Source organism: Seriola aureovittata, chromosome 19 (genome assembly GCF_021018895.1).
Source record: "Seriola aureovittata isolate HTS-2021-v1 ecotype China chromosome 19, ASM2101889v1, whole genome shotgun sequence".
Taxonomy (NCBI): Eukaryota; Metazoa; Chordata; class Actinopteri; order Carangiformes; family Carangidae; genus Seriola; species Seriola aureovittata.
In genome coordinates, this window is record NC_079382.1 from 9,987,288 (window position 1) to 10,002,955 (window position 15,668).

Genomic DNA, 15,668 nt, shown 5'->3' on the forward strand with positions numbered 1-15,668 from the left:
TAAAATTCATGCTTGTGAATTCTTTGCTCAATTCATGAGCGATACATAAAATTATTTGCAATTACTTTGGCTCACACTGCAGTTAATTTGATTGCAATTAGATTTTCATCATTAACATTTCTCGCCAATCCTTGGAAAAAAGAGAGAAGACTTATTGATATGATCCATGAATAGCACAGAAGGGAAATTGTGCACTAGATGTATAATTAATTAATGGTTATGTGATAATAATTAGTTCATCTCTATACAAGTGACAAGATTTTCTGTCAATTATTCTAGGCCCACAGGCGTTCAGTGTGCAAAGAGTGCTGGAATAAATACTGAATCAGAAAAAAGTACTAGTACATCATATACAATGTATGAGCACGTGCATGTCAATAAACAGTATATTCATGCACTTTTCTACTAAGTAGCTAAACTCAGCTGTTCTCAGTTCCACTTTGCTCCATATCTTACCATGCACATTAGTGTAGGGGTTATTAGAGGGCAAAGGGGCTGTACGTTACAATATGCGGGAGGAGTTTCCAAAATCCAGCGACACCATTGGCCTGGGCCCCAGGGTGCTGCACCGTAACGCAGGGTGCATCGAAGGACTCTTTCGAATACGGAAAGCGAAAGTTAATGAGGACAACCGTCTGCACCTGCGAGGGCTGTGTTTGTTCCTGTACGGAATGACTCACACGGTAAGAGACCTCAGTTTCCTTTGGAAATGTGTGTGTGTTTTCATCCACAACACTTCTCTCGACGCTTCAGTCCAGCTCCCCCCCACCCCGAGCACGAGCTTCTCAGCTTTAAAAGTTAACGTTGACTATAAATTTAAAAATGTACGGAGCTTAGGACGAGACCGACTGAGCCAAACATATCGGATCATGTCCTGTACGTTGTCAGTCTCCAAGCTGGGGTCTCATTGAGTTGTAACAGATCTGTCCAGTAGAGCTGAGATGTATAAGCTGCTCTAACTAATGTTTGTAAGTAGATGTTGCTTAATAGCCACCAACCAGCATTAGGAGGTCAGAGTACAACACAGAGACTGCTGATAATGAATCATTGTGTTGTTTTCGTTCTTAACTGGATAAAGACCGTCATGTTTTCATATTATAAAATATGTATAAAATGCAGTGTTTTAAGTTCAATTTCCTATTTAAAATTCTTATACTTACTTTCTACTCATTAAAAAGAATTCCACAATGATTAAACAAGTATTTTTTAAATTCAAAAGTTTTAACTGCTGGACACAAGATGTTTCATTCTTCACTGAGAAGTTCATCCTCCACAGTGTATCCTGGAGGCTTCAATTGTCCTACATCACACTTGTGTAAGTTGTGTATTGGACCACAGCTGGCTCCCACTTGTGGTGTCAAAAAGTCAGCTTTCTGTCTACAACCCCTGGCAAAAATTATGGACTCACCTATCTTGGAGGATGTTAATTCAACTGTTTAATTTTGTTGGAAAAAAGCAAATTACAGACATGCCACAAAACTATCATTATTTAAAATGCCAACCTTCTGGCTTTAAGAAACAATAAAAAAAAAAAAGAAAGAAAGAAAGAAAATTGTTGTAGTGTAATTTGCCGTTCTAAAACAAACACCTGCATCAGATTAAACCTGCTAATTAGTCTGCAGTTAAAAAAGAGTGCTCACACCTTGGGGAGCTGTTGCACCAAGTGGATTGACATGAATCACAGCTCCAAAATGAGAGATGTCAGCTGAAACAAAGGACAGGATTATGAAACTTCTTCAAGAAGGTAAATCATCACAGAATGTTGCAAAAGATGTTGTTTGGTCCGAGTCAGCTGCGTCTAAAATCTGGACCAAGTACAAACAAAATGGGAAGGTTGTAAAAGGGAAGCATACTGGTAGACCAAGGAAGACATCAAAGTGTCAAGATAGAAAACTTAAAGCAATATGCCTTGAAAACAGAAAAATGCACAACAAAACAAATGAGGAACAAATGGGCGGAAACTGGAGTCAATGTCTGTGACTGAACTGTAAGAAATCGCCTAAAGGAAATGGGATTTATATACAGAAAAGCCAAACGAAAGCCATCAAACGCACCTAAACAGAAAAGAACAAGGTTACAGTGGGCTAAAGAAAAGCATTCATGGACTGTGGATGACTGGATGAAAGTGGTATTTCAGTGATGAATCGTGAATCTGCATTGGGCAAGGTGATGACGCTGGAACTTTTGTTTGGTGCCGTTCCAATGAAATTTATGAAGACGACTGCCTGAAGAAAACATGCAAATTTCCACAGTCATTGATGATATGGGGCTGCATGTCAGGTAAAGGCACGGGGGAGATGGCAGTCATTACATCTTCAATAAATGCACAAGTTTACATTGAAATTTTGGACACTTTTTTCTTATTCCATCAATTGAAAGGATGTTTGGTGATGATGACATCATTTTTCAAGATGATAATGCATCTTGCCATAGGGCAAAAGACGTGAAAACTTTCCTTCAAGAAAGACATATAATGTCAATGGCATGGCCTGCAAATAGTCCGGACCTCAATCCAATTGAAAATCTATGGTGGAAATTAAAGAAAATGGTCCATGACTAAGGCTCCAACCTGCAAAACTGATCTGGTAACAGCAATAAGAGACAGTTGGAGCCGGATTGATGAAGAATACTGTTTGTCAATAGTCAAGTCCATGCCTCAGAGAATTCAAGCTGTTATAAAAGCCAGAGGTGGTGCAACAAAGTACTAATGGTGGAGTGTTTTTCTCATGATTCCATAATATTTTCCCCAGAATTGAGTGATTACATATTTATTTCCTCTGCTTGATCTTAAAAAAAAAAAAAAGCCAGAAGGTTGGCATTTTGAATAATTTGTTTTGTGGCATGTCTGTGATTAGTTTTTTTTTTTTTTTTTTTTTTTCTACAAAATTAAACAATTGAATGAACATCCTCCAAGAGTGATGATTACATAATTTTTGCCAGGGGTTGTACATGACTTTAGGTACTAGGTTGTTATTTGTACCCACTGCAGCTATTAACTTCCCGTATTTTCTCTTTCTTTCTTCCCAAGGCGATCTATAAATCGCCACGTTTCTATTCCATCCAGTTCTTTTCCTATGGAAGGTGTCAAACATCAGCCTTAACTTTAACATTAGCACGGCTACTTTCTCCAGTATAGGGATTCAGGCAGGGCAGGCCTGAAAAATGAAGAGGACTTTGTGGATATATTGGAGGAGAGGCGGCGCAGCAGTGATCTTGGCCATGCCTTCAGGAGCTTTAACCCCCACCCCTACCAGGGAGCTGCACCCTGCTCCACAGCTGAACTCAACAAAGCTGTGCTGGAGTCCCAGTATCTACGCTATGTAACCAAAGAGGTGAGACTGTGATTGAAAACAAAATGTTACAATGAAATTTCACCGTGCAACTTAATCAGCATGGGGTCAGTCTTCTCCCTGCATCCCTCTTCAGATCGCCATGGAGACGGGGTCATCGGTGGAGGAGGTGCAAGAGGAGGCCTGTGGGATTATGGAGGAAATGTCTCAAAACCTGCAGCTGGGGTTTATCAGGCTGATGGGCTACACACTAACCAAGGTGCTCAAGAGGCTCTTCACCAGCGTCTTTGTCAACATGGAAGGCCTCAACACGGTCAGGACCCATTAAATAATCAGTACTGTGCACTGAAATACCAAACATATACAGCAAGGAGGACTGTCCACTGAAATGTACTGCTGCAAAGTAATTGTTGCTCTACTTGTGTAGGTTTCTGTGAATTAGATCTTAGAGGGTGAGTCCACCCAAAACATTAAACATTGTACTATATGGTCTCTCTTATACCATACAGATATATATCTGGCTGCTGTTAGCAGATACATTGTTGGAGTTTTATTTGCACTGGTTTTGAGATACATCTGCCTCTGACATTTGTTTGAGATGTTCAAAGCACATTAATGTTTTTCTTTTCATTTGGCTGAACTGAACCTTTTTAAGATCAAAAAATGAACAGTGGACTGTTAACTTATAATATATTATGCAGCTTTCAGACAAAGCTTAAATGTTATTCCCTAATAATTTAATCCAAACCCTTACTTGCGTTTTCTAAATTACAAACGTATCAAACATGGCCCTCTGACCAACTCATTTTAAAGGCTGATTTTCCCTTCCTAGCTGCAACTTAAAATATGTTTTTATTTATAAAAAAATGTGAAGAAGTAATTACCGTCTTGTCTTACAGCATATTAAAGGAATTTTGGGAAAAATGCTGATTTGTGTGCTTGAGAAGAATGTTACAGCCTGCTTCGTTAGCTTAGCTTAGCACATAGATTGTAGATGGGAGGAAACAGCTAGCCTGGCCCTGTGTGAAGGTAAGAAAATCCACCTAACAGCAAACCTAAAGTTCACTGATTAAGACATTAAATCTCATTTGTTTAATCTGTACAAAAAGTGGAAAAACAACAGACAGAGCCAGACAAGCTGTTTCCCTGTGTTTCCAGAGTTTGTGCTGTGCTAAACTAAGCTAAGCTTGTGGTATCAATCTTTTCCCAAAATGTCAAACTATTCCTTACGTACAGGTTTATGAGGACTGAGATTAAAGATGGATTACTTTGCATACATTTTGATTCATATATTAAATTAGATTTGGGTTTTGTTTTTTTTCTAACAACTATCCCAACATGCTGCTACTGATACTAGTTCTCTTTTTTTTCTCCCTTAAACCTTCTTTAATTTTTCTGTTGCAGCTCCAACAAGCTATTCAGGAGACTCCTGTGATCCTGATGCCCAATCACAGGAGTTATGTGGACTTCTTAGTGATCTCCTACATCCTGTTCACCTACGACATCCCTTTACCTGTTATTGCTGCAGGAATTCGCAAGTATCTATTTGATTTAAAGCAACAGAACATCATAGATGACATGGGGATATATTACATCTCAGACGCTCACTTCTCCCTCTGCTCATTTCTCTGTTTCTCCTCCTCCTCCTCTATAAAGCTCTTGCAGGGATGAAGATGGTAGGAGAGATCCTGCGTCGCTCTGGAGCGTTCTTTATCCGACGTGCCATCGGCTCTGACAAACTGTACTGGGCAGTGCTGTCAGAATATGTCAAAACCATCATCAGGGTAAAATATGATAATCTGCTCCATCAGATGTACCAAACTTGCTGTTCCTCTTTTTAGAAATTGCATCAGTATTCCACAGTAGTATGTTTGTTTCAGCTGCATCCAACTGTTTAATGTCTTTTCTGTAGAAAGGACATGCTCCTATGGAGTTTTATGTGGAAGGATTGAGGAGTCGCACACTGAAGTCCCTGATGCCTAAATTAGGTGAGTGTACACATGTTAACGCAGTGTTAGTGAATCCCAGGGAAGTCTTTGTTGCTTTAATTTCACAGCAAGATGAACATGATGGTCTTTTCCCTTTGTGTCCTGTCTCCAACCCCTCGATTACATAGTTCTTTATTGGTTAATGGCTGTTTTGTTATTTTATATATCGTCACCTTCCTAAAATAATGGCCTAAGTCATGTTTTGACAAAAATGTTTTTTTTGCCTAAATCACCCCCTCATGATGCTGGCCACCTCTGGTAAAATCGCCTGAATCCTCAGTTGAGGGGAACATGCAATTCTACCCCCGGTTGTATAATGGCCTATGTCAAAAGTGTGACTCTTTTGTTGAGTTTTTTGTGTTTCCTGAAAAACCTGAAAAAATGACTTAGGCCATTATTTTAAGAGGGTGTCGATATTACTTTAAGTATTCTGCTACTGCAACTGTGCAGTAGTGTGTACCATGTCGCTTTCTGATCAGAAGGGTCTTCTACACTCTTACAGTTTTCCTGTAATGGCCAGCAAGGAACAACAGCTGCATTCATACATTATTATTTGAAAACCTGACAAATAAAATGTAGTGGTAAAATACACAAAGGTGCAGTAGTTTCAGAAAATTTCATGTATCTTAATATTTAATCTCATTTTAACTCCTTATTTTCATTCCAGGATATCTTTCAATTTTGATCTCAGGTTGAATTTATTCATAGATGTATGTACTCCATATATCCCTATGTGTATGTGTCTCACCACTCTACACTATCTGTATGCGTCTGCAGGTATGATGCACATGGTGCTGGAGCCCTACTTTAAAGGTGAGGTGTTTGACGTCACACTGGTGCCCGTCAGTATCAGCTACGACCGAGTGCTGGAGGAGTCGCTGCTTGCCCACGAGTTACTGGGTGTCCCCAAGCCCAAAGAAAGCACCACGGTGCGTCCGGCTCACATTACTCACTTCAGCAATAATTAATAATCAGACACCTCACCACTGTCTAGGATTCACTGAGATGTAATGTTCTGGGGAAGGTTAATTGGGTGCAGATGAACCCGACTGCCTCATTACTCTGGACTGTTCTGAATCCCTACTAACATGTCATTTTCTTTCTTGTCCATATATAATATTTGCAAACAATATGACTTTGACCTCATTACTACTAGTGAGGAGGGTCATCTATAAATAAAGGCTGATTATTCTTGCTTTTGATTCACATCCAGCCTCCATCTTTCTCTGCAGGGTCTGCTGAAGGCTAGCAAAGTGCTTCAGGAAGATTACGGCACCATGCATGTGAACTTTGGCCATCCCCTGTCAGTCAGACAGCTTTGCCAGGGCAAGATAAATCGCTGCCAATACAACCTCATACCCAGGTTCAAAAGTTCTTTACAAATCTGTACAGGATATTCAGTCTGTTTTTCTACATGTGCACTACACTCACCATACAGGGCTTAAACCAGGATTTTAGAAATGCTGAGGTCATGAGTTCAAATTTTCCCATTAGCTACCAACCAAACTCAGTATTGTTTTTAAAAAGTCATACCCAAGTCTACCCATTAGTTTGTGTGTTTAATTATATTTCCCATAAATATTCCTTTATATCCCTGCATTAGTGCCAGTTCTAAATTCCTTTTGTAATGATTTAATTTATTGGCTGGTTTCCCTGCTGTTCAGGAACTGCAGGGAGGAGGAGGAGCACCTCCCATACATTGAGCCATGCCTCCATTACAGCAAATAGACATATTACTAAAGGAGGTAAAGGAATAACTAAACATGAGACAGAGCAGGAGGGAGAAGTCATCGGTAATGAGGCTTCGTCTCATACTCATACACATATCAAACAGGGAATTAGACATAAAGACCTGCCTCTAATAAAAGTCTGTTATGTTCTGGAGTTGAAAGTAAATAAAAGTGAAACTATTGTGCATCCCAGATGGAGGTTGTGCTCTGAGAGACAAAATAAGATATATGATGTGTGTAAGGTACACTGTGCTGTTAGCTCCTTCTTTAGCTCACGTGGTAGGGCAAGTGCTTTGAACTTAATCTTTACCTGGTGGCACAACTTTGGGTCTGGCTTTTTACAGCGTCTCACTCACTCACTCACTCACTCTCTCACTCTAGCTGTAATAAAGGTAAAAGCCTGAAAAAATAACTTTAAAGAAAGATAGTCTGTCCCTTCTAACTTTCTGACTGTTTAGAAGTCTATACACCTGAAATCTCAGTCTTTATCTTTCATTTATGTGTTTGGTGATTTTGTTTAACAACGTTGCAGTTTTGACATCAGGACTGGACCATAGGTGGTCCAGACATGTACTAGGTTTTGACCTAGTCTTATTTATAACATACTACACACTGACATTTTTATGACTTACTATACCATGACGTTTTTTTTATATTTTTATGCCTTACTATACTATGATGTTTTTATGACATAATATACTATGATGTTTTTGACATTTTATGCCTTACTATACTATGACATCTTTTTATATTTTTATGCCTTACTATACTATGACGTTTTTTTTTATATTTTTATGCCTTACTATACTATGACTTTTTTTTAAATATTTTTATGCCTTACTATACTATGACTTTTTTTTTTATATTTTTATGCCTTACTATACTATGACTTTTTTTTATATTTTCATGCCTTACTATACTATGACATTTTTTTTTTATATTTTTATGCCTTACTATACTATGACGTTTTTTTTTTAATATTTTCATGCCTTACTATACTATGACGTTTTTTTATATTTTTATGCCTTACTATACTATGATGTTTTTATGACATAATATACTATGATGTTTTTGACATTTCATGCCTTACTATACTATGACATCTTTTTATATTTTTATGCCTTACTATACTATGACGTTTTTTTTATATTTTTATGCCTTACTATACTATGACGTTTTTTTTTATATTTTTATGCCTTACTATACTATGACATTTTTTTTTATATTTTTATGCCTTACTATACTATGACATTTTTTTAAATATTTTTATGCCTTACTATACTGACTTTTTTTTTAATATTTTTATGCCTTACTATACTATGACTTTTTTTTATATTTTCATGCCTTACTATACTATGACATTTTTTTTTTATATTTTTATGCCTTACTATACTATGACGTTTTTTTTTTTATATTTTCATGCCTTACTATACTATGACGTTTTTTTTTATATTTTCATGCCTTACTATACTATGACATCTTTTTATATTTTTATGCCTTACTATACTATGACGTTTTTTTTATATTTTTATGCCTTACTATACTATGACGTTTTTTTATATTTTTATGCCTTACTATACTATGATGTTTTTATGACATAATATACTATGATGTTTTTGACATTTCATGCCTTACTATACTATGACATCTTTTTATATTTTTATGCCTTACTATACTATGACGTTTTTTTTATATTTTTATGCCTTACTATACTATGACGTTTTTTTTATATTTTTATGCCTTACTATACTATGACATTTTTTTTTATATTTTTATGCCTTACTATACTATGACGTTTTTTTTTATATTTTCATGCCTTACTATACTATGACGTTTTTTTTTATATTTTCATGCCTTACTATACTATGACTTTTTTTTATATTTTCATGCCTTACTATACTATGACTTTTTTTTATATTTTCATGCCTTACTATACTATGACATTTTTTTTTTATATTTTTATGCCTTACTATACTATGACGTTTTTTTTTAAATATTTTTATGCCTTACTATACTATGACGTTTTTTTTATATTTTTATGCCTTACTATACTATGATGTTTTTATGACATAATATACTATGATGTTTTTGACATTTCATGCCTTACTATACTATGACATCTTTTTATATTTTTATGCCTTACTATACTATGACGTTTTTTTTTATATTTTTATGCCTTACTATACTATGACGTTTTTTTTTATATTTTTATGCCTTACTATACTATGACATTTTTTTTTTATATTTTTATGCCTTACTATACTATGACATTTTTTTAAATATTTTTATGCCTTACTATACTGACTTTTTTTTTAATATTTTTATGCCTTACTATACTATGACTTTTTTTTATATTTTCATGCCTTACTATACTATGACATTTTTTTTTTATATTTTTATGCCTTACTATACTATGACGTTTTTTTTTTTATATTTTCATGCCTTACTATACTATGACGTTTTTTTTTATATTTTTATGCCTTACTATACTATGACATTTTTTTAAATATTTTTATGCCTTACTATACTATGACGTTTTTTTTTATATTTTCATGCCTTACTATACTATGACGTTTTTTTTATATTTTTATGCCTTACTATACTATGATGTTTTTATGACATAATATACTATGATGTTTTTGACATTTCATGCCTTACTATACTATGACATCTTTTTATATTTTTATGCCTTACTATACTATGACGTTTTTTTTATATTTTTATGCCTTACTATACTATGACGTTTTTTTTTATATTTTTATGCCTTACTATACTATGACATTTTTTTTTATATTTTTATGCCTTACTATACTATGACGTTTTTTTTTATATTTTCATGCCTTACTATACTATGACGTTTTTTTTTATATTTTCATGCCTTACTATACTATGACTTTTTTTTTATATTTTTATGCCTTACTATACTATGACGTTTTTTTTTATATTTTTATGCCTTACTCTAATATCCTCAGTAGTTGCTACAGACATGTTATCATCTATTTTCCTGTCTGTCTGCAGCATAGTCTGTTTGGCTGTGTCCCTCCCTTCATCCTGCTCACCCCCTTCTCTTCTCTCCCTTTATTTCTATTCAGAGATCTTCCTCAGAGGCCCACTGCAGAGGCTCAGGCTTGTGTGAGCTGGCTGGCTCATCTGATGGTACGACTCCAAGAAGAGGGCTCTCTGATCAGCCCATGGTCTCTGATGGCCTGCCTGTTGCTCCAGGCTCCTATCACAGTATTAACAGAGGAGGGTCTGCTGTGGCAGCAGCTCACAGAGAAAACCCTCTGGCTCAGGAAGCTGGCGCTGGACTACGGGGCTCGTCTGAACTGGCATGGTGTGTGAGAAGATAAAATGTTTTGTTTTGTATTTTTTCCAGCAATATCTTTATTTTTTTTGACACAACATGTAGCAATAACAAAGAAAAGAAACATTCACATCCAAGTCTAAATTAAATGGGGGGGGGGCATTATAAAGTATAGTTGTCAATTTCTAATAAGAACAAAACATAAACCCTAAAGAAATAAGTGAACACTTAAATTATAGAAAAATGTAGACAATATAAATGCATAAAAATTATATAAAATAATACATATATTGTTTATATTATATAAACAAAAGGGTATCCAGTTATTTAGATAAATCAGACAACAGAGTTCACCAGCTACATTTATCACATTACATCACTGATATCTGTATTCTCCATGAACTCTAAAAAAAAGGCTTTTTACCTATTAGTATGCAAGTTATTTTTTGCAAAGGTAAAGTTGTAGGTCTTTTTCCATGACAGAGAAATAACACTTTTGGCAAGTAGAAAAAACACTATCGTCCTCAATTTACACCCAATATGTTTTCCAGAGTTTGTTCAATCTCCATCCAGAACTTTTAAACTCTATTGTGTTCCCAAACACAGTGGGGGAAAATGTTCCCTTCTCCTGCCCACATCTAAAACACCAGTCTGGGATAGCAGTGTTAAAAGCTGTCCAGCTTTAATGAATGGGTTTAATACATTTTATTTTATGTGCAAATACAGCTGCATTAAGCTTGAGCACATGATTAGGATAAGTATTAAGCTCTCCTCACGGAGGGACTTCGCAAGCCTTAACCTTCACATCCCTTGACTGACCAGTAGGGGGCATTTGCATATTGCATTTGAAGTGAACCAGACAGAGTTAATGCAGAGAAAAGTAAGCGAGTGCTTTCCCTCCAGCGTCTCTACTCGGGACACTAAAGGCTCCTTCAGCTCTGAGGTAGATCAGACAGATTAGATGAATGTGAGTTGGCACAAGCGTTCAGATTCACTTAGGAGATGTTCGGTGGATTAATGCACTTTAAGTGACTTATCCTGAGACGACCCTACTGAACTGTCTCACTTTACAGGTCTTGGGTGTGTGTAGATTCACATATGCAGGCACATGAACACACACACACATGTACACACAAACTATTCTGATGCCAGTCCGACCCTCTGAAATGCCAAACTACATATTAAAGAAAGATAACGGAGATAATTTTCTGCAGGACAAGACTCCGACGTGATGTCATCCACCATGGCCCTTCATCGCTCCGTAGTTCATCACAAAGCGGGACGTGTCTACCTGGTTCAGGAGGAAGAGACAGTGAGGAAGCGTCCAATCAGCCCAGAGGAGGGCGTGATAAAGATAGCGGCAGCGGTGCTGATGCTGGCCTCCTATAGGAATCAGGCGCTGCACGTTTTTGTGCGTCCGGCCCTGCTCGCGACCGCCATTCACATCACAAAGAGCACACGGAGAGGTGAAGGTTAACGACGACATATTTTTTCCAGATAACAGTGTGAAATTCTGTGCCCTCGCTTCATTGTGATCTACTGTTGTGTTCACAGACGAGCTCTTCACCTTCTTCTGCTTCCTGCAGGAGCTCTTTTCCTACGAGTTCATCTTCATCCCTGACAAGTTGTCTCAGGTAACACCCTCTGTCAAGGCTCAGCTTCCTCCGAGCATCACAGGACCAGGAGGATTATCGTCCTCTTAAATCGTGTAGGAAATCGTGTAGGAAATCTTAGTTCGTAGCTCTACCTCTGTCATATTTGGCCTGATGAAGCAATAGCACCCCAGGTTATCTACTTAACCAGTATACTTGGATGGATGATGGCTGCTTGAGTTGTTGCTTCATTTTAAATCTATACATAATGTTACTGATTTTGTGTTAATGTCTGTCCATCAATCAGGACTTTGAGGAGGCGTGCTTCCTCCTGAAGAAATGTGGAGCAGTCCACCTGAGCCAGCAGGAAGTAACACTGTCAGACACGGGGCTGGAGGCGCTGTCCTTCCTGCAGGCACTTCTACAACCCTTCATAGATTCCTATCAGGTGCTTTGACGTGTGCCTTCTATGACCATGATAACACGTCGTGCACATAAATGAAATTCAGGTTATTTAGCAGGGAGAGGATGGAGAATTTAGTTCAGCATTACTGAGCCCCAACTTTTTATTTTTAAATGGGATTGGTGTTTCAGCTGATTGCAGTATTTTTAGATTAGTCTATTCAAATGTGACAACTTTTAGGTCAACAAAATTTAATGAGGCTTTGAAACAGAATTTAAACCTCCGTGGTGGAAAATGAAACCATTTCCCAATAATTTTCCAAAGCATTACCTGGAAGTTAGTTTAGTTTATGGCACTTTTCTCTTTTTAAATGGCCTGCTACAACAGAATTAATCAAATATAAAAACATATAATATATAAGAAAAGAAGAAAGTTTAGGTTCGTCTGCTTGATCAGGTTGTGTTTTTATGTCCAGGTGATGTTCAGGTACCTCTCTGAAGATGGGGTTCATGTGTTCACAGAGAAACAGGTCCTACCTGCTGTGAGAAACCTGGCTACAAAGCTCATCCTCTCAGGTAAAACAGAAAGTGTGACAACTCTGACCTCTAGAACTGTCTCCAGCTTCTCCAGCTCAGCAAACCACATCGCCGTGATTATCTCTCTGTTGTGCAGGTGAGCTTCACACCTATGAAGCCCTTTCATCTGACACGCAGAAAAACGTTTTGTCGGCTCTGCAACGACTGGAGGCTGTGACAAAGTTCAAGGCGTGAGTAATGGGATTAGCCCCTGCAAATCTGTTTGGTTTTAAGCTCATTTTCTGTGGTGGTTGAGAAGCTGTTTGCATTTTTGATGCCAAAGTTATGCATGAGTATCTTGTTTCCTCATCACAGGTCTGAGCAGAGTGAATACAAAGTGAACAAAGCAGCTGTTAAAAGAATTGGAGACACACTTTGTGAGTTGTGATTTTTGATGAAGATAGAGCAGTTGTTTTGAGTCTTGCAAATGAATATTTTTGGTCTAGTTTACCTTTCTGCCTTTAAAATAGACTGTCGTTTACCATACCAAAAACATGAGGGATTTTTCTTTTTCCTCTCTCCCTGTAGTGGGGAAAATCCTTCCCCAGATGCTCCAGACTACACCTGATGCGAGGCTTTAGTCTCCAATGGAACAAATCCATCCTAAGTATCAGCCCACAGTCCTGTTCACCCCTGTTTGACCCCGTCCTCCTCTCCCTTTTCACATCTTTGTCCTCATCCTCTTCCCTCGGAGCCGTTATGCAGAACTGCTGCACCTTAACTCTGAGCTCTCAGACAAAATACTTTATCCTGGATGCTGGACTTAACCTGGCTGCGTTCCACTCCTGAACATTCACTACCTCCCCCTCTCCATGTCCTTGCTCTCATCCCTTACAGATCTGACAGGGCTAAGATAAAGCTACAAACACCTGGCATGGTGACCCAAAGGTGACGGTGTAGCTGATTTTGTTTGATGTTATAATCAGAAGTAGTTTTTGATGAAAACAGTTTTTAAATTAAAACAAAAAAACAAAAGTGCCTTCCTGCCCTTCCAGGTGTGACAGAAGCATTGGTGATGCCTGTGGACTATGACTTCATTTTAATAACTTACATTGTGTTAATACATTTTTAACTTTCTGTTCCAGATTTATTGTTGATTGATACGACTGATAGTGTGAATGAGCAAAAAAGCACTGATAAATAAACTGTCTGCTGACTTAAGCCCAATTAGATAGTAAACACCGACACTGAATTATGACACTTGATTGTATGTGCATTAATGTAGCAATAAGGATATAAATATCAAAACAATGTCAACCAATCAAACACGTGAGATTTTCGTTTGAGAAATTTATTTTAACTTCTTTACATCTCAATAAATGTAAAACAAATGTAACAAAATGCACCATAGATTGTTTTATCTTTTTCACACTTGAATATCATTTCTTTTCTGATTCTGTTGGTACTATTCCCCCAGCAACACCAGAGGTCAAAGTTCAACCTCCTGTCCTCTCTGCAAACCAATCAACACTCTGCCTGCACCTGTAACCCCTCAGCAATTAGAAGAAGGCCTCTTATGTGCCAATTAACCAGGACATTTTTTTTACAAGGACAAAGATTATCTATACACAGGTGGCACGTCGACCTTGATGCGTAAAGCGCTGACAGGGTCTTGACAAAACACCGAGATGTATTCCAACACTTTAGAATTTAACTTTTTCTCGCTCTCTCTGGCTCTGTGTCGCTCTTTGTCCCATCTCTCCTTCTCGCCGTTCATTTGGGAGAACAGGTTGACTTGGATGGTGCGCAGCGTCGCCGCCAGGACGTAGAAGCCTCCCTGCAGCATGTGGCAGAAGGCGGCGCCCACACTGAGCGCTGCACCCATCAGGTTAGGCACCGTCTCGCACACCACGCACATGCCCTCCAGGAAGTGCAGCGTGCCTTTCCTGGCCAGGGGTTGGCCTTGGTGGGGGTAGCCGTGAGGGGAGGGGGTCTGCTGGGCATGGTTGAAAAGGTATCTCGCGCAGTCGGCGAAGTGGGTGGCGGCTCGGCGCAGCGGGAGCAGGGCCAGGTACAGGTGACAAGCTGCTTTGGTCAGAGCATGGAAGAGCAGCCGCAGCTCAAGCACGGCGTTGCCTGGAGATAAGAGGGTAACGGGGTCAGCTGGAGTCTAATTTAACACTGTGGCTAATGTCAGTTACCATTACAAACAGCGTCTGCCACTGGATTAAGTCTGTACAGCAGCCATGTGGGCAGTGGGTGTCACCTGAGCACGCAAAGCGAGTGGTGTGGTGCGTTATTACGCACTCCTGCTGCACAGGATCAATCATCAGTTAAATGAACCAATATCACAAATGATTTAATCTGCAATACAGACAAATTCTTACTTTCTATTGCAGTTTCGCTGTTGGCAAGAGTATGTCTCGGAAAGATTAGGCATAAGACTCTTTCGAATTATTAGTCACAAAAATGCCAAAGAAGAAAGTCTAATGTGAGGACAACCACTATTTTTGCGAAGCATTTATTAAATTACACCTTCTTAGTCTAAGATGTACTACACACAAAATGACTCCTAAATATTTTAGTGGGTGACATCCACTGTTACACATGCGGCAGCGTGCGTAAAATCTGAATAATGTCATGACTTCCTGATTTAAGATGTCCCGTCCGTTTATGGCTTTTGGGCAACTGATAATTAATTCTTAACAAATCTGAAAGAAAATATAATTTGGTTTATACCAAGTGAAGTGCTTTACATTGAATATGTTTCCGCCTTAAGGTAGTCCAGTTTACAAATCTCCACTTGTCATTTTTCTCTTACCGTCTATGAAGCAGAATATCCACAG

The 15,668-nt window shown here is 38.1% G+C and overlaps 1 protein-coding gene across 1 annotated transcript; it reads left to right on the forward strand.

Annotated features, from left to right (window-relative positions):
- The first annotated feature begins 548 nt into the window (after positions 1-548).
- Positions 549-14,227, forward strand: gnpat2 (glyceronephosphate O-acyltransferase 2). Its single transcript, XM_056404850.1, has 16 exons — positions 549-683; positions 3,132-3,332; positions 3,427-3,603; positions 4,695-4,824; positions 4,947-5,074; positions 5,203-5,278; positions 6,056-6,207; positions 6,511-6,641; positions 10,101-10,342; positions 11,527-11,778; positions 11,867-11,946; positions 12,212-12,352; positions 12,783-12,882; positions 12,980-13,073; positions 13,198-13,259; positions 13,411-14,227. The coding sequence occupies exons 1-16, from the start codon at positions 672-674 to the stop codon at positions 13,461-13,463; spliced, it is 2,031 nt and encodes a 676-aa protein (XP_056260825.1). The 5' UTR covers positions 549-671; the 3' UTR covers positions 13,464-14,227.
- The last annotated feature ends 1,441 nt before the right edge of the window (positions 14,228-15,668 follow it).